At 46.5% G+C, this 25,229-nt stretch overlaps 1 protein-coding gene across 2 annotated transcripts in view; it reads left to right on the plus strand.

Moving 5' to 3' along the window:
* Snx29 (sorting nexin 29) overlaps positions 1-25,229 on the plus strand; it is a 428,110-nt gene that overhangs the window by 15,191 nt on the left and 387,690 nt on the right. For both annotated transcript variants that reach the window (XR_005285098.1, XM_038327322.1), the window contains exons 2-4: positions 1,480-1,541; positions 3,872-3,924; positions 19,929-20,053. Coding sequence is in view for 1 of the 2 variants with exons in the window: in XM_038327322.1 (XP_038183250.1) it covers positions 1,480-1,541; positions 3,872-3,924; positions 19,929-20,053 (240 nt within the window). In the remaining variant the exon portion in view is untranslated. The remainder of the gene's footprint in view (positions 1-1,479; positions 1,542-3,871; positions 3,925-19,928; positions 20,054-25,229) is intronic.

Below are 25,229 nucleotides of genomic sequence, written 5' to 3' on the forward strand. Positions count from 1 at the left end.
TGGTATCGGCTTAGCATCTCACTGCCAGGCACACAAAGGTAGCACACAAAGGTACCAGGAGGTTCCTTTGTGGTTCTCCCGGCTTTCCCTTTGGGCATGTAGTTTAATGGGGCGAAGGACTGTTTTGGCTCAGAGTAGTAAAGTAACTAAGGCATGAGGATGGAGGAAGGAGCGACACCCTTCGCCATTTCACAGGGCATAGCATACCCAAGTACACTCTTGCTTGCTTCTCACTGACCAACCTGTTAATGTTTTTTTTCTCACTCATCAGTGGTTGTTTGTTTATTTTTAAGACACAGTCTCAGATAATCAATCTAGGCTGACCCCAAACTCCTTTTGTAGCTGAGGATGACCTTGAATTCCTGACCATCCTGCTTCCACTTTCTAATAACTGGTGTGTCCACTATTTCTGGTTCATGAGGTGCTGAACCCAGGACCTCATACATGCTAGGCTAACATTCTGTCAACTGGGTCACATCCCCAGACATCATTGACCAACTCTGTAAGGTCAGCAATAGCTGAGAAAGTTAGCAACTAGGTTTTCCAGCCTGTCTAGCTGATAGCAGGGGAAAAGGTAATAAGACCATCCAAGGACAGTGCCTGCCATTCCAGGCAACTTACATGCTACTTCATGGGTAGAGGCAGCCCTACTCTCCAGGACACACTTGACAATGTAGGAAGCCAACGCTGTGTGTGTGTGTGTGTGTGTGTGTGTGTGTGTGTGTGTGTGATGGGGAAAGCATTGCTAGCCAATAATCTTTAAGAGGTGGGTCTTAGTTAAGGCGTGACTTCACTGGGACCCAGGTAAAAAGGTGTGCACCTCCGCGTGCGCACTCTGCGCCTTTCCCAGCAGGACATTGCTGTGACTGGATTTCTTGTTTCCTGTTTCATGACTTTTTCCCCTTATAATAAATAAAATGTAATTGTTTTATCCTTAGCTAGCCTGATTATTTCTACAGTTGGCATGGTTATTTCTACGTGTGTGTGTGTGCGTGTGCGTGTCTGTGTGTGTGTGTCTATGCACACATGCTAATGGTATCCACTGAGTAGAGGCCAGGGAGTATCAATAGTATCACAGCAGAGAAACTGATACATTCAATCTGTGGAAACTGAGTTTAACTGTTTTCCTGTGTTGTAGTACCTCATTGTAGTGGTGTATATTGTTAGTGCCCAGTTTGTCCACTTATTTTGCTAAAAATGAATAGAGGACTGGGCTTGTTTGTGGACAGCCATGTATTATCATGTCAAATGTTAGAAAGTCTTTCTTTTTCCTTTTGAGACAGAGTCTCTGTAGTTCTGGCTATTCTGGAATTTGCTTATGTAAACCAGGCTGGTCTCAAACTCACAGAGATCCTCCTGCCTTTACTTCCTGAGTGCTGGGATTAAAAGCATGTGCCACTGTGCTTGGCATCACATGCCAGAAAACCTTAATCAGACTCTAGTTATCAAATAGAAGTAATTAAACCCATTTCATTTCAGGGTCACAGAATGATGACAAAAGGCAATTCCTGCTGGAGCGACTGCTGGATGCAGTGAAGCAGGTAAGAATGCACACAGCAGCCTTTTGTGTGAATGTCCGGAGGTAACGTAGAAGTCATTTCTTCCCTTTTATGTGCACAGCTTTATTTTGTGTCTGGGAATGGTTTTGGGTTTGTTTTGAGACTAGGTTCAGCAGATCATCCAGGATGGCCTTGAACTCATGACTAGCCCAGGGTGGCCTTGAACTCACTAAGTAGCCTATGTTGGCCTTGAACTTTCATCTCAGCCTTCCAACTGCTGGGATTACAGATATGTACCGTCATGTCCAGCTGTTTCAGAGAATGGCTAAACAAAGAGTTTCCTTGGGGAATGACAGAGCAGGAAAGGCAGTAAGAGCAGGGATGGAGGAAGTTATTGGTTTGAAGTTTCAAAGTTTATCCTTTAGCAATGACTGTCTTCATTTCAGAATTTGATTTCCCAGCAGATTTGTTTTAGGGCAGCTCTTCAGAGGTGCTGGCTTGCAGTTACGACTCCCAAAGTACAAACGCCCTGAGCCTCTGTTGCCAGCAGCTGTGCTGGCTTCCTGCTATGCTGCTGTGGCTGCTGATGCTGGCTTGCCTGACATTGTAATGCTAGCTGTCATCACCTTGTGCTAAGTGCCTTACAGTGAATTCTTCAGCACTGACAGAAGAGTTCCTGTGACTGTTTCCACTCAGTAGACCACAGCACTGAGTGAAGCCGAGAGATCAGCAGCTCACTCGAGCCATCAGTTAGTAAGGAGACAGGGTCAAGTCACCTCCAGGAAGGGACTGTTGACTGTTATTGGCATGTGATTTTAAGGATTGAAAGATTTTATAGAGTTTGTGGGTTAAATGTTGAAGTGGGGCCAGAGAATCCAATGTTTGCTCGGAACTTGAGGGAGCCTGGTGTGGTGAATAGGTTGAGGGAGTTCCACATTCTTTTCAGCTTCCAGATTTGTCTGCCTTTTCTGAGTGTGTCCCTGTGCTGGTCAGACTTTTGTTACCATGATACAAGCTAGAGTTATGTGGGAAGGAGAACCTCAGTTGAGAAAATGCCTTCATCAAGTAGACTGTAGACAAGTCTGTAGTGTGTTACTTTGATTAATGATTGATGGAGGAGGGCCCAGCTCATAGGGGCAGATCCCAACCCTCAGCAGGAGGTCCTGGGTGCTGTTAGAAAGGCTGAGCAAGCCAGGCAGAGTAAGCCAATGAGCAGTGTGTTCCATGGCTTCTGCTTCAGTTCTTACCTCAGTTTCTGCACCGATTTCCCTTGATGATGATTGCGATGTGGACATGTCCGATGAAATAAACCCTTTCTTGCTCGAGTTGCTTCTGGTCATAGTGTTTATAGACCTAAGGTCGTCTCTTCTCCCCTGGAGTCTGGCCCTCCCTCTGCACGGGATGCTGGAGGAATCACACTTGTTAGCACAGGTAGGGGTTGGTCTGCATTTAATCCAGAACACAAAGACAGCAAGACAAGGAATGAGTTCAATGGCTGTATATATAGCACCTAAAGAAACAGGCTGAAGCTTCTGGTCACAACTTCTCGGTTATAATGAGGAGTTGAACTGTGACATTTATCTTGAAAAACAAAAACCAAATATATTTATCTATCATTTACCTATAATTAAAACATACCACTTGGTGTGTCACAAATTCTGATAACAGTATCCTTTTTTGATTATATGTAATTTTTAATCCTAAGTCTCATAGGATGCAAGTTTGCTACCCATAAAAAAGATTCTGTCTTTAACATGGAATTGAGAGCTGGGAGTGTGTACATATATGTAATCCCAGCACCTGGAAGGCTTAGGCAAGATTGCTGTGAGTTTGGTCACAGGGTTGGCTGTGAATTGGCTGCAGAGTGAGACTGTTTCAAACCAACAGCGACAGAGGTGGGTGGGCAGAGGTGGAGGTGAGGTGGCCGTGTGGACTGGGGTTCACGGCTGAAATGGTGGGGTAGCGTTGTAGCTCTGATTTTAAACAGGTTGCTTTCCCATCCACTCAGCCTGGCAGAGCCGCTCAGCACAACAAGGTGGCTGTCATTTGACACAGTCTAACTCTTTGGGGTTCTGTCAAGAAGACCCATCAGCACAGGCATGGAGGTTCTCAGCGACAGAGAGCTCTGTGGATCCAGCTGCCGCTTTCTGGTAACTGCAAGGCCTGCGCTCCTGTCTGCCTAGTTTGCCCACTTCCTGGAGTCAAGAGGGAGACTAGGCTTCCTGTAAGAGGATTCTGAGGCCAGAGTGTTGTCCTCTTACCTTTGAAGCACCAGGACCTCTGTCCCTGCTGTATCTGAAGGCCTTGTGGGCTGTTCTGTGATGTCTCCATCTCAGCCTAGCAGCTGACCTCAGCATTCTCTTTCTCTTCAGTGCCAGATCCGCTTTGGAGGGAGAAAGGAGATCGCTTCGGATTCTGACAGCAGGTGAGTGTCTTACTTTTTGTCATCCTCATTTTCTCCCCCCCACCCTCTCTCCTTCTCTTCTTTCTTTTTTTGGTTTTTCGAGACAGGGTTTCTCTGTAGCTTTGGAGCCTGTCCTGGAACTAGCTCTTGTAGACCAGCCTGGCCTCGTACTCACAGAGATCTGCCTGCATCTGCCTTCTGAGTGCTAGGATTAAAGGCATGTGCCACCATCACCTGGCTCAAAATTTTTTTTTTGGTTTATGTATTATAGTATGTGTGAGTGCAAGTGCTCACATGCCACAATACATGTATGTAGATCAGCAACTTTTGGGTGTTGTTCTCTCCTTCCATCTTGGAATCTGGGGTCAAACTCAGGTTGGACAGGCTTTGGTGGCAAATGCTTTTAGCTGCTGAACCATCTCACCTGAACCCCTAGTACTGTTCATGGGTCTTAGCTCTGCCAGTAGTGGGTTTACAGACATGTGCACCATGCTCAGAAAACAGGTAATTTTCAAAACCACTTTACCGTTCATGAAACAGAGGCTGCCATGTCTGCCTCTGTGACCAGTGGTTCCACAGTGTGTGGTAGCCACTGCCTATCAACATGCTTCTAAGTTACTCTCTTCTCCTCTAGAAATCTGCTTTATTTGAACTGCCTTGCTACATAAAGTTATTCCAGTAATGATTTACAGTTGTGAAAACTCAGAAGCCTAAGTATTTAGAGTTAGGAAATAGGTGATTGCCGGGTGGTGAGGGTGCATGCCTTTAAACCCAGCACAAGGGGACAGAGGCAGGTGGATCTCTGTGTTCAAGGCCAGCTTAGGCAATTTAACCCCTGTCACAAAAAGAGAGATATATAGAGAGGGGAAAAGATGCAAAAAGACCTGGATATATAGATAGCTTGTCATTAGAGCATATATGAAACCCTGTATGCAATCCCAGCAACACAAACATTGCAAAGAAGCAAAAAATGATATTATATAGGATTTCCTTTAAGCAGGAAATGCATGTGTATGTAGCAATTTAAAAATTATGTATGTAGGGCCCGTGAGATGCCCTGCCACCACACCTGATGACCCATCCGCAGGAACCACATGGTCCTGCAAGTTGTCCTCTGACTGTCACACATCTGCCATGGCATGTGTGTGCATATAGACACACAGACACATACATGCACATAAATAAAACGTAATACCAGTGTTATGGATTAAGGTCTGATAAGGGGTCTACTCTCTGTCAGAATAGGGGTTCTCATTTTGGGATTTAGGGTCTTCCTGCATCAGAAGTGCCTGGAAAGCTTGTAAATTCATGATGGTGATGTCAGTCCCAACCTAGTTCTACAGTGTCAAAGCGCTGTGAGCAGATGAGGGTGTTAGCTTAGAGAGCTTTTGCTTGGCCGGGTTTGTGCCTCCTCTTGCCTCAGTCTCCCAGTGCTGGGATCACAGGAGTGCACACCATGCCCAACTGAGAATTTGCATTTTCAGTAAATTTCACCTTCAAAAGAATAACAGGAAATCTGAGTGTGGTGGTCCCTGCCTGTAATTCCAGCATGTGGGAAGTGGAGGCAGGAGGATTATCAATTTAAGGTTATTTTGTGTAGATAGCAATTATGTTGAGGCTCTGTCTCAAAACACAAATAAGAGTAAAGAGAACAGCTATAAACTGGCGAGTCTTATGAATGCAGATCTTCTGTTCAGGAGGTGTTTCTGTTCCTGCACTGGGATGCAGTGTTAATTAAGAAGTACTCACCCTAGCCTGACCAGCATGACTTTGTGTAGTGTGTGTGTACAATGTCTGTGCATGTGTGTGTTTCTGTGCAGTGTGCGTGTGTGCATGTGAGTGTGCAGTACGAGCACATGTGCGCAGTGTTTGTCTGTGTAATTTATTTGTGTATATATGTGCATATGTGTGCAGTATGTGTGCATGTGCGTGTTTCTGTGCAGTGCACATGCGTGTGCACAGTGTGTATAGTGTGCACACACTCAGGTCTGTGTGCATTGTGTGTGTAGTGTATGTGTGTTCACTTTCCTTCATCATTGTGCTGTTTATTTTCCAAGAGGTATCTGTCCTCGGTAGTGCGATTTATACTTGGTCTTAATAATAAAAACCCTGAGTCAGATATTAAGGGGTGAAAGCTGAAAGATCAGAGAAGCAGAGCAACCAGCTCCTAGTTCTTACTCCACAAAATCATCAGAATGAATGGGGTATCCTGTCTCTAGGAATCCTCAGACTGAATGCCTTCTCTGCGAAACTTCAGACTGGATCCTGAGCTCCTGTCTCCTTCTGCCGTATATTCTCTCTGCCCAGCCATATCATTTCCCTTCTCCACCGCTTGTTTCTGTTTCTCTTTTAGACTGATTCAATCTCATGTAGCCCAGGGCGGCCTCGAATTCACAGAGATCTGTCTGCCTCTGTCTCCCGAGTGTTGGGATTAAAGGTGACCACTACCTGGTCTCTATGGCTAACTCGTGTGGCTAGCTCCACACTTTGATCTTCAGGCAAGCTTTATTTGTTAAAGCACAAACAAAATATCACCACATAATGTCAGATGAATGTGTTTCTTCATAACAGCTGCACCTTTTCTTTTTTCTTTTTTTTTGGTTTTTTCGAGACAGGGTTTCCCTGTAGTTTCTAGAGCCTGTCCTGGAGCTAGCTCTTGTAGACCAGGCTGGCCTCGAACTCAGAGATCTGCCTGCCTCTGCCTCCCGAGTGCTGGGATTAAAGGCGTGCGCCACCATCGCCTGGCCCAGCTGCACCTTTTCTTAGGTAAGATTTTAATGTTTGTGCTGGCAAGATGTCTCTGGCTGTCGCACCTTATGACCTGAATTTGATCCCAGATACTACCCAGAGATGAAAGAGAACAAACTCTCTCTATTGTCCTCTGACTTCAACATGCTTGCTATGATATGCCCACCTACACACACACACACACACACACACACACACACACACACAAACACACACAGTAAACATTTTTTTAAAAGAAATTCTGTTGAATAGTAGATTTTAAAAAGTTCCTGGGCTGGAGAGATGGCTCAGCAGGTTAGAGCATTTACTGTTTTTGCAGAGGACCCAAGTTTGATTCCCAACGTCTATGTCAGGTGACTCACAACTGCCTATAACTTCAGTACCAGGGGATCTGATGTCCTCTCCTGGCCTCTGTGGGTACCATGCATAAAGGTATGTACACATAGACATACACATACACTTCAAAAAAAGAAGAAGAAAAAGTTGATTCCGGCTGCTCTGGCTGTTGGCTGTGGCTAGGTATTGATAGTACTAGTCATCAATGACTATTGCTTGGTGCTGTGTTGACATTGCATCTTTAGGACAGCCTAAACTAGTAACATTGTGCCTTTTCTAGAGGGGCTAATGATGGTGCCCAGATAGTGTGTTTGTCAGCATTTTGGTTCCTGTGATAGGCTTTCCAAGGGAAGTATCCTAAAAAGAGGAAACACGGTGACTTGTGGCTTTGGAGGTAATAGTCCCCAGTCACTGTGTCTGGTGCATGATGGTGCAAGCTCGTCCTGCATCAGGGAAGCAGAAAGGGCTCCTGAGAAGGGACAATGCCCCAGTGACCATTATTCTCCAACTAGGTCCTGTTGCCTAAGGTTTCTTGAGTTCTGGCATCATTGCAAGCTTGCCCGACTGCAGGAGCCCCCTTTCCCTCCAGAGGGAATGTTGGCTGTCATGGTGAGACAGCAGTCTTGCAGCTGCTAGCTGGTCTGCGTTTGGCCTGCCTGCTGTTTTGAGCGCTACTTCACACAGTGTAGCCTCTCCTTTTCTCCCTCCTGGCAGCTTCAAGGTCTGAGGCTTCAGAACAGCAGGAGGTCACCTGTGACCATGGACCCCACCACCTGTCTGTCGTCTGGGACCTGGGAAGGGGAATGCTGCTGCTCAGCTCTCTCTCTCTTTTGGTTTACTCTGGGACCATGGGGCTGTGCATGACCAGGATGGGTCTTCCCTCTAGACTACTTTTCACAGGCACACCTAGAGGTGTGCTTCCATGTGATTCTAAATCTAGTCACGTTGACGCTGAGGATTAGTCACTCATCAGGAGTGATATAGCCAGGCTGTAGTAAGCTCTGGGATGCCCTGGACTGACTTCCCGAGTAAGTAAGCACTCAGGGTCCAGTTAGGAGTAAGGTCTTCTTTTTCTACTTGGGCTCTCGCCTGGCTTACCTCATAAGGCCTGTATATAAGGAGTGATATAGCCAGGCTGTAGTAAGCTCTGGGATGCCCTGGACTGACTTCCCGAGTAAGTAAGCACTCAGGGTCCAGTTAGGAGTAAGGTCTTCTTTTTCTACTTGGGCTCTCGCCTGGCTTACCTCATAAGGCCTTAGCATTTCATGGGCCTTGTTCACTGTGAGGAGTACCCGCCATGGAGGAATGCTCATTTCACACCACATCTGGGGAACCCTCCCCCTTTGGGAATTATAGGCTGGGTTGGCCTCTGCTTTCTGAGTGCCAGATTAAAGGTGTGTGCCCCCACTATCTGGTTGCATTTTCCCATTTTAAATGCCTCTGTATTCGTCATGTGACTTTTATCTTTAGTGTGTCACATGCTTCCCACCAGCCTCTCTTTAGTCAAAGGTGTTAACTGGATGCCATATTCTTAGTGGCCTGGGAAAACTTCTGGGTTTGGTTCATTGGATTTGACACTTTCCCCACATAGGTTTTTAATTTTTATTTTTTACTTTACATTGACAATAGAACCAAGAGTCTCACACTTGCTGTACAGGTATTCTACTACAGGGGTAAGCCACCAGCCCTGTATCTTTTTGTTTATTAACCAGATTAGAAAAGAATATTTTGTACATATGGTACTGGGAATGCAATCCAAGACCTTACATGTGTTATGTAGGTGTTCTACATCCTCAGCCGAAGGTAGCCTGGTATCACTGTGTAACCCAGGCTAATCTTGAACAGGTGGCCTCTTACCTCCTTCTCCCTGTGCTAGCAAAACAAGCATGTACTAGCATACTCGGCTATGAGTTGATTCCTTCCTGGAAAAAGAGTATTTTTAGCAGATGTAGAACTCTTGGATATTTAAGAAATCTGAGAACATTTTCATATCTAAATTTTTTTTTTTTTTTTTTTTTTTTTTTTTTTTTTTTTTTTTTTTGGTTTTTCGAGACAGGGTTTCCCCGTAGTTTCTAGAGCCTGTCCTGGAACTAGTCATATCTAAATTTAAATAAACATTTGTCTAGAGTTTAAATGAGGGTTGCTGAGAAGGAGCACAGTGGACAGCATGCCAGCCTCACCCTTCTAGACTCCTCATGTTTATTTGGTGACAATGAGAGGCAACTAGCCTGCAGCCTGGTCTCTGGAGTCTACACACCTTCAGGCCTACCGTGGGCACAAGTTACTGACAACTGGGTGTGTAATTTTGGGCTGCATTTGTCTCTCCAAGCCTCTCCTGTGATAGACACACCAGAGGATGATAATTGGCTCACTCCCATGGACTAGGGTGATGCTTATCTCTAGTGGCGTTTGCTGGGCACACTTAGTAAGAAAATAGTAAGAACTTAATGGATTCAACGTTTTTGCTGTGTAGACTGGCTCATCTCGAACTCACAGAGATCCACTTGCCTCTGCCTCCTGAGTTCTGGGATTAAAGGTGTGTGCCACCATGCCCAGCCTACATTTTTGCTTTATGCCGGGGCACACCTGCATTTTTGGGTAGTTAATTAAAAGTCAGAGGACTCTAGGTATCCTGCTGCTGAGGGGGTGTTGGAGGGCACTGTTCTGTGTTTGCCTTCAGAACACTGAGTTGAGTTTGGACATGTAAATTGTGGTGACAATCACAGTGACCTATAATTAGATGGTACAGAGGTGACTGTAGCATTAGTGGGCAAATGGGTGGGTGGAGGGGCTACAGGTTGTGCCTGGGCAGAGGTAACATTCAATATGAAGGTACAAGGAAAGGGTAAAGTGCATGGACTTACGGACTTGCGTGTTGTACGTATCTCTCTGCTGTCCTGGAAAAGTGTGCTGGTGGACTTTCTGTCAATTTAACACAAGGTAGGGTTATCTGGGAAGAGGGAACCTCAGTTGAGAGAATGCCTCCCTCAGAGCCAAGTCTGTGGGATATTTCCTTGATTGATGACTAATGGAAAAGGACCAGCCCCTGTGGTCAGTGCCATCCCTGGGCAGGTGGTGCTGGGTTATGTTGACAGAGGTTTCTGACCCACCTGGTCCCTCAGCCATTCAGCTCCCAAAGAAACACACAGAGGTCTACATTAATTATAAACTGGTTGGCCTATTTGCTCAGGCTTCTTATTAACTAATTCTTACATCTTAAATTGGCACATTATTTTTGTCTATGTTGGCTACATGGCTTGGTACTTTTTTCAGTGAGGCATTCTCATCTTCCTTGGTGGCTGGGTGACAACTTCAGACTGGCTCTTTCCTCTTCCCAGAATTCTCCCATTCTGGTTGTCCTGCCTCTACTTCCTGCCTGGCTACTGGCCAATCAGTGTTTTATTAAAATACAAGTAGCAGGATAAAAGACCGTTGTCCCACAGCAGGGTTACATAAAGAAGCAATTTGAGCAAGCCATGGGGGCATATCAGTAAGCATCATTGAGGGTATTTGAGCGATGTTATGGAAATCTAAGTCAGTGTAGTGGAAATTTCATAAACTATATGAAAGCAATCTTAATCAAGTGTTCTAATAATGGGGGATATGGAGTCCCAACTGGCCATCTCTTGTCACCAAATGAGTCTTCAAGTATAAATACTGCGTTGTGTTCAGTTGGGTGGTTGGCCAAGAGAGTCCCGCGGAAATCCCCAGATGACCAAGGATGTTGCTAAGACAGTGAGTTGTTCTCCACAAATTGACAGTGGGGCCCCATTGCCTAGGCCAATACCCACACAGCTATTCCACATGGAGAAGCCGAGCTGATGCCTGCATGGAGGCTTCACTCCTGTGTCTAGTCTCTTCAGTATGGGAAAGAGAAACAGAAACACCAGCTCAGTCACAAAACTCTGTACCTACAATTTGTCCTGCCTCCATGACATTGCCTAGGACAGTGGTGGCACAGGACTTCTGGGAGTAGCCAACCAATGTCTGATTTGTTGTAATGCTCCACTTGACAGGTAGAACCCATCCTTGACATTGTTTGGGTGACCAAGAACTGTGAAATAGATAGCCCAGAGACCTACAGTAAAACCAAACACTACTTGTCTTTAAAAAAAAGTATACCTTTAATCCCAGCACTCGGGAGGCAGAGGCAGGCGGATCTCTGTGAGTTCGAGACCAGCCTGGTCTACAAGAGCTAGCTCCAGAACAGGCTCTAAAGCTGCAGAGAAACCCTGTCTTGAAAACCCCCCCCCCAAAAAAAATAAAAAAAAGTATAGCCAGATAGTGGTGGTTTACGCTTTTAATCCCAGTACTTGGGAGGTAGAGGCAGGCAGATCTCTGTGAGTTCAAGGCCAGCCTGGTCTACAAGAGCTAGTTCCAGGACAGGCTCCAAAGCTACAGTTTCGAAAAATAAAAAAAAAAAATCAATAAAATGGCTCTCTCTCTCTCTCTCTCTCTCTCTCTCTCTCTCTCTCTCTCTCTCTCTCTCTCTCTCTCTCTCTCGTCTACCTGTGTGTATGTGTGTATTTGACACATGATTTTTCTGGTTAGCCCTGACTGTTGACGGAGGTTTTTGTCCTGCCCGGTCCTGCAATCATTCAGTCCCAAAGAAACACACATAGGTCTACATTAATTATAAACTGGTTGGCCTATTAGCTCAGGCTTTTTATCAACTCATAACTCATATTAGCCCATAATTCTTATCTTTGTTAGCCACGTGGCTTGGTACCTTTTATCAGCGAGGCATTCTTATCTTGCTTCCTCAGCATCTGGGTGATGACTGCAGACAGACCCTTTTCTCTTCCCAGAATTCTCCTGTTTTCATTACCCCACCTCTACTTCCTGCCTGGCTACTGGCCAATCAGTGCCTTATTAAAGCAATACAACTGATAAATCTTTACAGGATACAAGATCATCATTGTCCCACAGAACCTGGCTGTTGTGGAAATACCTCTGTAGACCAGATTGATCTCAAACTCACAGACATCCCCCTGTCTCTGCCTCCTGAGTGCTGGGATTAAAGGTGTGTTTTATTACCACCCAGCTAATAAGATGACTTCTAATGATGTTCAGCTGCACTCAGACCAGTGCATTATTCTGTCATCATCAGAGAAGCTTCCTCTTGCAGCAGACAGGGACAGATGCAGAGACCACAGGCAGGCATGTGGAAAGAGAGTCCTTAGAACACATACCTCTAAATGGAGGTCTCCATAAATCCCTCTCAGATCTCAGAGAGCTCTAAGGAAGAGGAGCAGAAAGAGTCTAAGAGCTAGAGGGGCTGGAGGGCACCAGGAGAACTAGACACACTAAATCAGCTGAGCAAGGTGCACATGAACTCAGAGACTGAACAGCAAGCATGGGGCCTATATGGGTCTGTACCAGGTTTTCTGCATATATTTTATAGCTTTTGGCATAGTCTTTTTATGTGACTCCTGAGTGTGGGAACGAGTGGGTCCTGTGCTCTTGGGTTTTCTTCTTTCTGTTGGGATGCCTTGTCCAGCTGCGATGTGATGGTTTATGCGTCATCTTATTATATTTTATTTTGTTATGTTGGTTGTCGTGTCTTGGAAGACCGTTCTTGTGAGGGACAGAGAGGGAGTGGTAGTGAAGAGTAGGTGAAGGGAGCTGTAACCGGATTTAGTGTATGGGAACATAATGTGCACAAAGTGAGTACCGCTGTGGTCTCTGCAGCTGCCTGCAGTTCGCGTCGCCATGCTTCCCTCCGTACTGCACGGTAAGTCCAGCCCTTTCTCCCTTATCATAGCGTCAGAAAAGAAGCTAAGACAGGAACGACGCAAGCTCTTTTAGTAACCGTATTATTTATTATTTGGTAACTTATTGCAAAGAGCATCTTACAGTCTGGACTTGCCTTGGACTCCCTGTGGAGCTAAGGATGACCGTCCTGCCTTTACCTCCTGAGTGCTGTGATTACAGGCCTACACCACCATGCAGTTTAGGTGGTGCTGAAGATGGAACCCAGGGCTTTGAGCATACTCGACAAGCATTCTGCAACTGAGCCATATTCCCAACCCCATCTTCTATATTTCTCCAGAGGTTTGCTGGAGGTGGAATTCCAAAAGTACTCTCTCTTCTGGTCATGCTGTAAAGCTGTTGGGAAGGGCGTTAAGAAAACTAATGTGGTAGCTGGGGATCAGCTCAGTCTGTGAAATGCTTGCTGTACACACATGGGGACCTGAGTTCTGGTCGTCAGTGCACAAAGCTGGGCATAGTAGCGCATGCCTGTGATCCCAGTTCTGGGAGACACACTGCAGGACCCCTGGAGTCTGCCTGCCAGCTAACCTAGCAGAATCCGTGAGTTCCAGTTTTAGTGGAAGACCCTGTCTCAAATGCAAGGTGGATAGTTCCCAAAGAATGGCAACCAAGGTTGACCTCTGGCCTCTAGATGGCACATAAACCACTCTCTCTCTCTCTCTCTCTCTCTCTCTCTCTCTCTCTCTCTCTCTCTCTCACACACACACACACACACACACACAATATATATATATATATATATATATATATATATATATATATATACATGCACATACACACATATACAAGCACACACTTGTACACACACACATACATGAGCACATACAGGCACAAACACACAGGTGCATTTTTTCAACTTGGAGTCTCTTCCAAATGACTCTTGTGTCAAGTTGACATGAAAGTAGCCAGTATATCCGTTTTTCTGTACTCAAAATAGTAACTTTTGGGCCATCAAGATGGACCATCAGGTACAGGCACTTGCTACTATGCCTCATGATCCGAGTGTGGTCCTTGGGCCTCACATGGTGGAAGGGGAGAACCAAATCCCACAAGTTGTCCCCTGTCTTCTGCATGTGTGCTGTGGCATGTGTGGGTATGCATGTACACAAAGTAATTAAACTGCAATAAAATAACTTTTGATGTCTTTTATTGCAGTGTTTTGTTTTATAAGCATTTTTTGCATATTTATTTTCTATATGGATATATGTGTGGAAGTTAGCAGACAATTTTGGGGAGTTTATTCTTTCCTCCATTTGAATCCTTAGAATTGAACTCAAGTTGTCAAGCTTGGGTGCAGGTCCTTTTCCCACTGAGCCATCTACTGGCCTGAAACATGCTACTCTCTCTCTCTGTATATTTGCTTGTTTTAATTTGACATTTTAAAATAAAGCTTAAAAAACATTTTCAAGCTGAGCATGATAGATCATAGCAGTCAAGAGGCTGGGGAGGAGGTTGCTGAGACTTGAAGCTGGCCTTCGTTACATAGTGAGTTTGAAGTCAGCCTGGGCTACCTAGAAGGAGCCTGTTCTCCCCCGATTTTTTTTGACTGTTCTAGAGCTCTCCATGTAGACCAGGCTGTCCTTGAACTCAGAGAAATCTGCCTGCCTCTACCTCCTGAGCACTGGGATTGAAGGTGTGTGCTGCCATGACTGGTGTAAGAGCCTTAAAAAATAAAGCAGGGGCTGGAGAAATGGCTCAGTGGCTAAGAGTACTGTTCTTGCAGAGGATCTGGGTTCAGTTTCTGGCACCCACATGGTGCTTCACAACCATCTAATTCCAATTCCAGGCGATCTGATGCTCCTCTGCTGACATCTGTGGGCACCAGGCACCAGCATGGTACAGTCATACATGCTGGCAAAACTTCTTTACACATAAAAATAAGAGATCTAAAAAAATTAAAACAAAATGCTCAAGCTCCCTACATAGTTATTCCCCCTTATTTCTGCCTTCAAAGCTTGTTCAGTCTTTATGATTGAATAGTGGTATTCTGGCATTTTTCAGTGCCTCGGAGAATGAGTGAATACAGGAAAATGTGAAGGCAAGAACCCAGCTAGTCATCATTTCGCTGGGTGGTTTTACTCAGAGCTGGAGTGCAGTGCCGGCACGGTGAGGCATGCACTCAGTGTATTGTCTCAGAGCTGGTCTCAGAGCTGGAGTGCAGTGCCGGCACGGTGAGGCATGCACTCAGTGTATCATCTCAGAGCTGGAGTGCAGTGCCGGCACGGTGAGGCATGCACTCAGTGTATCATCTCAGAGCTGGAGTGCAGTGCCGGCACGGTGAGGCATGCACTCAGTGTATCATCTCAGAGCTGGAGTGCAGTGCCGGCACGGTGAGGCATGCACTCAGTGTATCGTCTCAGCCCTGCTGTCTTTTCACTGCCCCACCTGCCCATCTGCTCAGCTGCTCCTGTGCATGTTTTCAGGGCTGAACAGATACACTGCCATTTGTTTAGCTGCTTCCTTTAGTGCTAAGTATTTAGGACTACCTTTCCAGTAGTGTAAATAATACCATTTTTATTATTCAATCTTTATCTCATATAGATTGTAGTCTAGTGTGTGTTTGTGTGTGTTTGCTAATGAAGTTCATGGGGAAAGGGCATGAACCTCTCACAGACTTAATTCATACATGTATGACATGGCCCTTTTCAAATGGTCATCATGTCCTGCCCTGGTTTGAGCAAGGGTAGCAAACTGACTTCATCTTACCTCTATGCTAGCCAGTGCTTTCATTAGTTGATTTTAGGGATGCTATTGACTCTGTTCCAGTTAACATTGGTGCTTTACAAACAGGGTCAATCTTGTTCAGTTTTGAGGTTGCATTTGGTTTTCTCGAAAGGGTCTCTGTGTGGGGCTGAGATGTTGGTCAATGGTAGAGTTTCTGCCTAGCATGCTTGAGGTTCTAGTTTGATTCTTAGAACCATCACCATCACCACCACCTCCTCTACCACCTCCTCCACCACAGCCTCCATCGCCACCACCTCCATCGCTTTCACCTCCACTGCCTCCTCCTCTACCACCACCTCAACCTCCACCACCTCCTCCGCCTCCACCCCCAGAAGCTAGGAATGGTGGCTAATGTCTGCAACTTCTGCACTTGAGAGTTGAGGCAGGGAAAATGCCATGAGTTTGAAGCTAGCAAAGTGAATTCCAATACAGATAACAGATTGAGTCTTTGTCTCAAGAAAAACCAAACTCTCTCCCACAAGCCCTCAAGGGCTGGGGATGATGCCTAGAAATGGAGTCTTTGCCTCCATTATTCCATCATCAGACTTTTCCGGAGTATCTGCAGTATGTTGCTTTTGTTGTTGTTATTGTCGTTTGCTAATTTGACACATGCCAGGGTCATTTGGAAAGAGGAAACCTCAACTGAGAAATAGCCTCCCTCAACTTGGCCTGTAGGCAGGTCTGCGGGACATTTTATTGATTAATAATCAGTGTGGGTGGACCAAGCCCACTGTGTGTGCCACCTCTGGGCAGGCGAATCTGGGCTCTCTAAGAAAGCAGACTGAGAAAACTAGTAAGCAGCATTGCTCCTCCGCCTCCGCCTCCTCTCGTGACGGACTGTGACTGTAAGCTGGAGCGAGCTCCTCCCCAGATTGTACAGAAATGGAAATGTAAGCAAGGACACTGCAAGGAAGCCTTTATTTTATTTGTTTAATTTTAATTTTTATATTTTTTGAGACAGGTTTTTCTGTGTAGTCTTGGCTGTCCTGGAACTCTCTATATAGACCAGGCTGGTCTTGAACTCGGATCTGCATGCCTCTGCCTCCCAAGTGCCAGCTTTAAAGGGCTGTGCCACCATGCCCAGGTCTATTTTTTTGAGACAGAGTCTCATGTAGCCCATGCTGGTTTCAGCTGAATATGTAGTTGAAGCTGACCTTGAGTTTCTGATCCTCCTGCTGTGTGCCATGGCATGTACAGTGACGCCAACCACCTTTCCTGGTTTTGTGTGGTGGATTGAGCTCAGCTTTGTGCATATTAAATTTAGCTGACAGCTGTTTGCCTACAAACCTGGGTGATATTACTGAATGATGCTTTTTTAAAAAACTAAGAGCCTGTTATTAAGAGCCTCGCTCATTAATACATCCCAACTTGCAGTGTAAGTTGGATATGATAAAATGCCAATGAGGCAGTCAGCCTCTCACAGTGAAGTTAAAGAACATTTGCCAGAGGGAATTCTGGGAAATACAGATTCAGCTAAGAAAATGTATGGACGAAAGCAGGTGCTTCTTTGATCTTGTAGGAATTAGCATCATACAAGCAAGGGCAGGAAACAGTGGAAACCTTCCCTGACCTGGTCATGCAGGGAGCTTCTCTGTGTGCCTATGCCCTAAAGGGTAGGCTCCTGTGTGTGCCCACACCCCTAAAGAGTAGGCTCCTGTGTGTGCCCACACCCCTAAAGGGTAGACTCCTGTGTATGCCCACACCCCTAAAGGGTAGACTCTTGTGTATGTCCACACCAGCTAAAGGGTAGACTCCTGTGTGTGCCTACGCCCCCAAAGAGTAGACTCCTGTGTATGCCCACGCTCCCTAAAGGGTAGACTCTGTGTGTGCAGGTGTCCCTTCCCTGACTCCCTGGTCTTAGGAACTTGAGTTACAGGCTATGAGAGCTCCCCTGAGGTACGTCTCTCACTGAACTGTATAGCCCCAAGCCTGTGCTCTCCATCCCAAGGGGAAGGACCATTTGGATCACATTGTCTGCAGTGTTGGGGGCAGCGCTCAGTCAACGGGAGAGACATGGAACTCCAATACCAATTACTAAGAATGCCTTAGAATGGAACACAGGGTAAAAGCACCCAGGAAGCCTTCCTGGAGGGACGTGTAGACAGTTGATTACTAGATCACGAGTAGACACACGCCTAGGTCAAATAGAGAGGTCCACAGGGACCTAGAGGATGTTGACATGGACTGGTCTCTGACTTGGCGTTGTGATAAGTCATTATAGGAGTAGTACTAACCTGGGTGTTTCTGCTGTTAGCGTAGTTGTGACCTCTGTGTGTTTGGGAGGTTGGGCTGCTGATGCAACTGGACCCTCCAAACACAGGCTTGCTGCTTGCCTGCTTTTCATTCCCCTGAGGGGCCTGGTTTTATCTGGGGTTGGCCAGGCAGTTACTGACCTATGCTTTGGAGCCACGCAAACTGCCAGGGATTGTTAAATGGATGGTTGAGTTTGCAGAGATTCCTTTTAAGCTAGGGGCCTCCATTAATTACAAAGAAGCCCCTACCCTGTCTAGAGTTGTTTCTCCTAAGACAGGGTCCTGGTCTTTCTCTGACTTTGGTTTCTGTGGATTTCAGATAATTCTGTGTTTGTCCCAGCTTTCAGGAAGCCCTCAAATACTTGCATGCCTGTTTGGCATAGAGGAGTGGCAGACACATGGCTAATGTTTAGGAATGAAAACTGCCCCACAAAGAGGGTTGTCACATTATGGGTGGATCCTGGGACTCGTGCTCTGTAAGCACTGGGGAGCACGTGGGAAGCATGTACTGGCCCAGGCCATGCTGGCTACAGGTGTTCCGGGAAAGACTATCCAAGAAGCCAGGAGTTAGATCTGGAGATAATAGAACCTACCCTATCAGGGAGTTAGATTTGGAGAAAATAAAACCTACCCCATCAGGGATCCTAGCATTGTTGGGGAGTTACTGAGGTAATAAATGTGAAAATGTTTCATCACCCATATAGCGACAGCCCCCTGGAGCGGGACTGTTGGATATGGTGGCGGGTGGAGCAGATATCCTTGAAGTTCGTCAAATCTGAGCCAGATGGTGGGGGTGTTTGGGGGTCTTTGCACTGGGCCCCTCTGCCTATTACTGCCTTTTTTTGTCATATTGAGGTAATAACTCCAAAGTTACTGCCATCTGATTACAGAATGTTGGCCGGGCTGTGCCTATTTCCATTCCCCATGCCACCCTGGTCTAATTTCTTTCAATTTCTGAGGCACCTGGTCTGATTTCTTTTCAATTTCATGTGGTCTCTGACCTTACTTTTCTCCTCAGTTAGAACAGTGCAAGGCTTTGGGGTAGGGCCCTTTCTGTGTCTCCTACCCTGTTGTGATTCTTTTCTTTAACATTTATTTAATTTTAAGCACATTAGTTGATGGTGTTAGATTCCTGATTCAAACTGAGTTACAGTTGTGAGCTGCCATGTGGGTGCTGGGAGTGTTTGAACCTGGGTCCTCTGGAAAGGCAGCCAGTGCTCTTAACCGTTGAGCCATCTATTCAGCCCCTCTTTTCTTTTCTTAAATCAGTCTATCGATCTGTCTGTTTATCTGTCTATCTATCTAGTTTTGAGGCAGGTCTCAGTAAGTAACCTTTCCTGCCTCCTCCCTCCTCCCCCTCTCTAACCTTGTCTGACCTGAAGTTTGCTAAATTGGTGAGGTTGGCCTTGAACTCAGAGTTCCAAGTGCCTCTGCCTCCTGAGAGCTGGGATTAAAGGTGTGTGTCACTGTGTCCCACCTTTCCCCCACCTTTTGTGTTCCCAGAGCCCAGAACAAGGCCTGGCACATCAGCGCTATCACTGGCTGTGAATGGAAGGGCTCAGAAAGCATGGGCCAAGAACCAGAGGCCCAAGAACCTAGGGAGGACCTGAGAATCCAGTGTGATATCCCTGACTTCATCGCTCCACGGGCATGCTCAGAAGCTCCCATTTTTTTTTTTCAGTTACTAAGAAATTCAATTAAATGCACAGCAATTGTAACTTAATTGAAAATTTTGTCACCTCTAGATAGGAATTCACGATGTAATCACATATAATATAATAAGTAACAAGAATAAGAATTCACGTGACAGTAAGTAACAGGCCATGAAATTAGAGTGTTTCTGGTTTGGCAGGCTACTGGATTCAGCCTCTGAAAATGTCATCTCGCTTTGTGCTTTGTAAACTATGTGATATGAATTAAGAGTTGAGACTTGTGAATTGAATGCAGTTCCCACAGGACTGATTTGTTTTTAAAGTGGCTTTGCATCACCTGCTGGTTGGCACCCTTTCTCCTGTTCTTCCAGCACTGGTCCTGAGGGGCATCCCTGACTTGAATCAAACAAAAATCGGGTGGGGCTTTTGGAGCTTCCAGGTGGCTTCTGGAGTCACACCTGGCGGCTCAACGGCAGTGCTGGAGCCCACTCTGCTGCTGTCACTTCCCAGGTAGACTGATGAGTCCCTGCTTCTCCTGCAGGGTGACCTGTCTGTGTGCCCAGTTTGAAGCTGTCCTTCAGCATGGCATGAAGAGGAGCCGAGGATTAGCGCTCACAGCAGCAGCCATCAAGCAGGCGGCGGGCTTTGCCAGCAAAACTGAGACAGGTACCTGATGCCCACTTCTGCCTTGCTGCTTGTCTGTCTTTCCGTAGCAGGCTCTTTGTGTGGGCCTCGGCCTGTGCTTGTGTGCCTAGAAATTTACAGAGTGAAAAACAGGCAAAACAGTGCTGTCTAGCCCCTTAATTTAATGAAGTCATCTTTTGTATGTGGTTCCCAGAGCCAATAGTCACCATCTCCTCTGGGGTTGGCTGTCTACAGCCACAGTGCTGATTCTACCAGTGTGGTGTAGCAGTGTTTGGGAAATTAATAATCTGTTTGAATTCGATGCGTGGGGATAGCATGACATTGTGTAATTAAATGACTTCAGCAGCACCAGGTCTCAGAGCTCAGAGTTGTGTTGTTATCCATTTCAGTGTTGTAAAATATTGTCCCTGAAAACAGGAAACACTTGGTGCTTAGTGGGACTCTGGCCCTTGATGATACTGGATGCACGCTAACTCGTTCCGCTTTCTAGAAGAACATAGGCCTTTACTGTTCCCACTGTATGGCTGAGGAAGCCTGCCAGGTGAATGTTCTGCTCTGGCCATGAGCTTGGAAGTATATTGTCATACAGAGATGGCTGGGCATCTCTCCATTCTTCATGTTTCAAAGGCAGAGTTTTTGAAACCTTTCTTGTGTCTCTTCCTTGTCCTCATGCTAATGCAAGCATTACTGCTGAGGAGAAATGTGTCTTCTTTCCACTGTCCATTCACACACCAGAAAGGCAGAGCAGGCATGTGTGGTGGGGGTGTCTGATCCCTCTACTTGAGACCAGGGTCTCCTGTGTACCTTGTCCACATGGTCTTGTCAGATGCTATGGTATGATACGGTCTCTGGCCAAGCAAGTGAGGCTGTCTGCTTTGGGACTTTCAGTCTTTGACCTTGAACTTCAATCTTCCTGCCCCAGCCTCCTCCATGCTGGGGTGAAAGGACCTAGTTCTAGGCCTTCTTTATTTTCTCTCAGCTCTTCAGCAAACCTTTGATTCCTGTTTATCTAATGAGTAGTTCATTTCCAGAAATGAATGTGGTTCTGTGGATCAAGAGACTGTGCCTGGGGTGAATTCCTTTCCCTGCTGAATTTCACACACAATTGTCTTTAGTACCCCCAGGTCTTCTTTAAGCCAGCAAGGGAGCCAGGCATGGTGGTGCATACTTAAAATCCCAGCACTAGGGAGTTGAAGGCATAAGGATAAGAAGTTTGAGGTCAGCGTGGGCTGCGTGAGACCAAACCCAAACCAAACAAATAAAAAAAGGTGAGGAGGGGCTAATCCTAAGAAAATCTGGGCCAAAGACCTCAGTGTCTTTCAGTCAGCTTCTTCAAGATGCCTTGCCCACCTTGCCTACCTCAGAAGTTGACGGTAGTGTTTTATAGTGGGGTCTCAGAAGCTTTCCTGGGGTGCATCCTAAGCCTACATATGGTGTGGGCCCGTGTTTGGGCTGCTTGGTAAGATTTTCCCAGAGTCCCCTGTGTTTGCTAAATCCCCTTTTTCTTTGTTTCCATCTTTACTTGGGGTCCTTGATTGCTTCCAGTGGGTGACCTCAGCTGCTGGCCGCAGAGGCAAGCCGTATTTGGGTGATTGTAATCCTGTGGGTGCTCTCTCTGAGCCTTAATGCCTAGCACTCAGGGAGAGCATGGTCTCTGAGGGTGGTTGCAGGTTGTGCCACAGCTCATGGGAGATACTGACTTGTGTTGCTCAGGAGTGACCCTTCCTCCCCAGCTCCCTGAACTTTCGCCCTCTCCTTCACCTCATCCTTCACAAGTTCTGACCTCTTCCCTTACAGGGAGATTAGCTCTTCCTGTGGCCTCACAGACTAGAATAATCTCTTGTTTCTTGACTCTGATAACTAGGAAAGCCCCGAGGCCTTTGTGAGGGCCTCAGCCCTCAGCCCCACCTGCCTCAGCTTAGCTTTCCTCTGTAGCCTGGAAGTGGGGACAGGCTTTGCTGTTGTCTGCTGTGCCAATTAGAAGCCAGGAACAGAGCACTGGCTTAGCCCTGGGGTGGCTGCCAGGGTTTCATTGTCATCACTGTTGGCTGCCTTAATTAACCATTCACTGGCTGCTAGCCCCGCCTTGGCTGATTAAGACCTCTTCTTCCCTTGCAGGGAGTGATTAAAAGCCTCCCAAGGGAGCAGGGGTGGTGGTTTATCAACCGAGATCAAGTTGGAGAGCCTCAGGAGCAGTCCTTTGGGATAGAATGAGGAATGTGAAATCCAGAGAGAAGGATTGGGTAGATATGAGCCCCTCAACCCATAATGTAGCATAGGGGTTGTGACCTGTGGCTTAAGTTGGGCAGGACTGTCATCCTTCCCAGTGACTTGTCAGGCTGGAGCCCGTGGGGACATCTCCTCCCTGACCCGATGTTTCCTCATTGTAAGATGAGGCAATCAGAGGCCCAGGTTAAGGGCAGTCCGCATTTCAGTCATTTCGATACTGTCCTTGTTTATTGAATAACGACACAGGCTTATGTTAGCCTAGGAGCTGCTGTATCAGCTCTGTGTACAGTTGAGAAGCATGGGCCTCCCCAGCTGGGCATCTGCTCAGTGGTAGGGTGCTTGCCTAATACGTGTGAGCTCACATGTTCAATCCCCAGCACCACAAACAAAGCAAACTCATTTCCCTCTGAAGAGAGAGATGCTCCACCTTAGAGTACTGACTGAAGGATGTGTGACCGCCGAGAATGTGGTCTTCCAGGGTTGGGCACAGGGCGACTGAACTTAGTGACTCAGTTCCTTAGGCACTTATTTTTAAGATTCTAACATTTAAAAATTGTGAAATTTCATGTTGAAATAGGGGTTTCTACTTTAAATCGCAGCCTGCTGTCCCTTGGTTGGCACTGAGTACACTGGCAAAGGTGTCCTCACACCAGGCATGGCCAGCCTCTCCCTGAGAGCATATGAGATTGTGCTGGCTGTGGTCTGCTGTTCCTCGTCAGAATCGAGGGAGGTTGTTTCTGCCCCCTACATACTGATAACTTGCCTCTGTCCTTTTTAGACCATGATCCAGGGTCAAGGAAATACATTTGAGCATGCGGACGTCGTGGGGACTCACCTTCCAGAGTCCTAGAGACCTGTCCTGTGTGCCGATGAGGTTGCTGAAGTATTCTGTGTGTGCACCTGTGCATGTGTGTGTGGAGGACGTGCTTACTGCTCTCTACCTCATTTGTTCCCTCATTACAGCTGGAGCTCACCAGGTGGCTAAACCGGCTGGTGAACTTCAGGGATCCCCTTGCCTCTGTCTCCCAGTTCTGGGATTACAGAACTAACTTTCGCCACACCTGGCTAGCGCTTTGCTTGCTTTATTATGTATGTGGTTGGTGTGCCATGGCCTCAGTATATAGGTCAGAAGATGATCGTGGTAGCAGGTCCCAGGGATGGAACTCAGACTTGGCAGCATGCACCTTTACCCACAGATCATCCTTTCATGTTGAAATGCGGGGTTCATCCCGCAAAGTGACTTTTTTTGGGTATCTGAACTCAAGTCCTCATGCTTGTACAGCAAGCATTTTCTTACTGAGCATTTTCCCAGTCCCACGATGTATGTTTGTAACCTCAGCTTTGATGAAACACTGAATACAAGGTAATACACAGAAGCACAAAGCAGCTCCGTGCAGCGTCACCAGCGTCACTAGGCTCTCATGTTCCCGTGGCTTGGGCTTGCCACCCAGCCCTGCCTGGAGCTTCTCCGGTTTCTCACACAGGCCTTTGTTTTGCTTCATTTCGAAGGAAACTTCATGTCCTCATCTGTGTGTGGTTTCAGCATTGTTCTGTGAGGTTCTGTGGGGCCGCTGGGTACCAGGAGCTGATCTGCCTCCACTGATGGTCAGTGCTGTGTAGCCTGCTAATCTCTTTGGAGCTGCTGTGAGCACTACTTCTGGAACTGTTTCTGTTGTGTTTTGGATGTGTATGTGTCTTGGAGGTAAATCAATGAGTCATGGGGCTCACACACCTGAGCCGGAGACTGTGGTTGAGGTTCAGCTTCTGCCAGCAGGTGGTCCAGGGGTACCAGACCTGGGTTGGTTCCACATCCTGGCTTCTAACTATGTTTGTCTTCCAGGCTTTGTCATTTCCCGATGACCACGGTGTTGACCTCGTTTCTCAGGCTTGTCGGCCACCCAGATACCTTCTTTTATAAGGTTCAAAACTTTGGCCCATTTTTTCCTTGGGTTGCTGTTCTTCTAATCTGTATGTGTTTTTTGATAGTTTATAGATACAAATTCTTTATTCCTAGGACACAGGAATCTTCTCCCACTCTGTAACTGACCCTGTAATGATATCTTTTGATGGATGGAAGTACTCCATTTTCTTTTTTTAAAATTTATTTATTTGTTTGTTTGTTTGTTTGTTTATTTTTTTCGAGACAGGGTTTCTCTGTGGCTTTGGAGCCTGTCCTGTGGAACTAGCTCTGTAGACCAGGCTGGTCTCGAACTCACAGAGATCCATCTGCCTCTGCCTCCCGAGTGCTGGGATTAAAGGCGTGCACCACCATCGCCCGGCTTATTTATTTAATTTTTAATACCAATTCCAGTTCCCCCTCCCTGCTCTCAGCCCACTCCTCCACTTCCCCCCACCCTACCCCCACCTGCTCCTCAGAGAGGGTAAGGCCGCTCCTGGGAAGTCAACTCAGTCTGTCCCATCTTGCCATTGAGGCAGGATCAAACCTCCCTGCCCCGTGGTACTCCATTTTCATAGCCTAATTTATCTTTCATCTTATTAATTGAATTTTTCTGAATCTGCTTAAGAAATCTTTGCTTATTCTAAAGCCATGAGGATCATCATATAGCTGACCGAGTACTGCATATGTGAAGGCTAGGATGTTATTCTTCCCTTGCGGAAGTCTAACTGAAGAAGAGCTGTTTATTGGCTGCTCCTCAACTGCCCTGAAACATCCATTTGGTCATAAATCAAGAGTCCAGGTATATATTTTTTCTTCTGGACATCATACCTGGATAGTCTTTTAACCTTGTGCCAATAGCACTGTTGCGACTCTCCTAGGCAAGCACACCAGCAACTTGGAAAGGTCAGCTGTGCCCCTGGCAAAGGGGTGATCACAGCTGGGCCTGATGACTGTAAGACCCCATCCTGGAGGGGTGGGGAGAGCCAGCAGATGCTCACCCGAGTAGTCAGCCTCTCCCTACCCCCTGTTGTTTGCAACTCTGCCTGAATTGCATGTGGAAGAGCTACA

The sequence above is a fragment of the Arvicola amphibius genome, chromosome 4, assembly GCF_903992535.2.
Source record: "Arvicola amphibius chromosome 4, mArvAmp1.2, whole genome shotgun sequence".
Lineage (NCBI taxonomy): Eukaryota > Metazoa > Chordata > Mammalia > Rodentia > Cricetidae > Arvicola > Arvicola amphibius.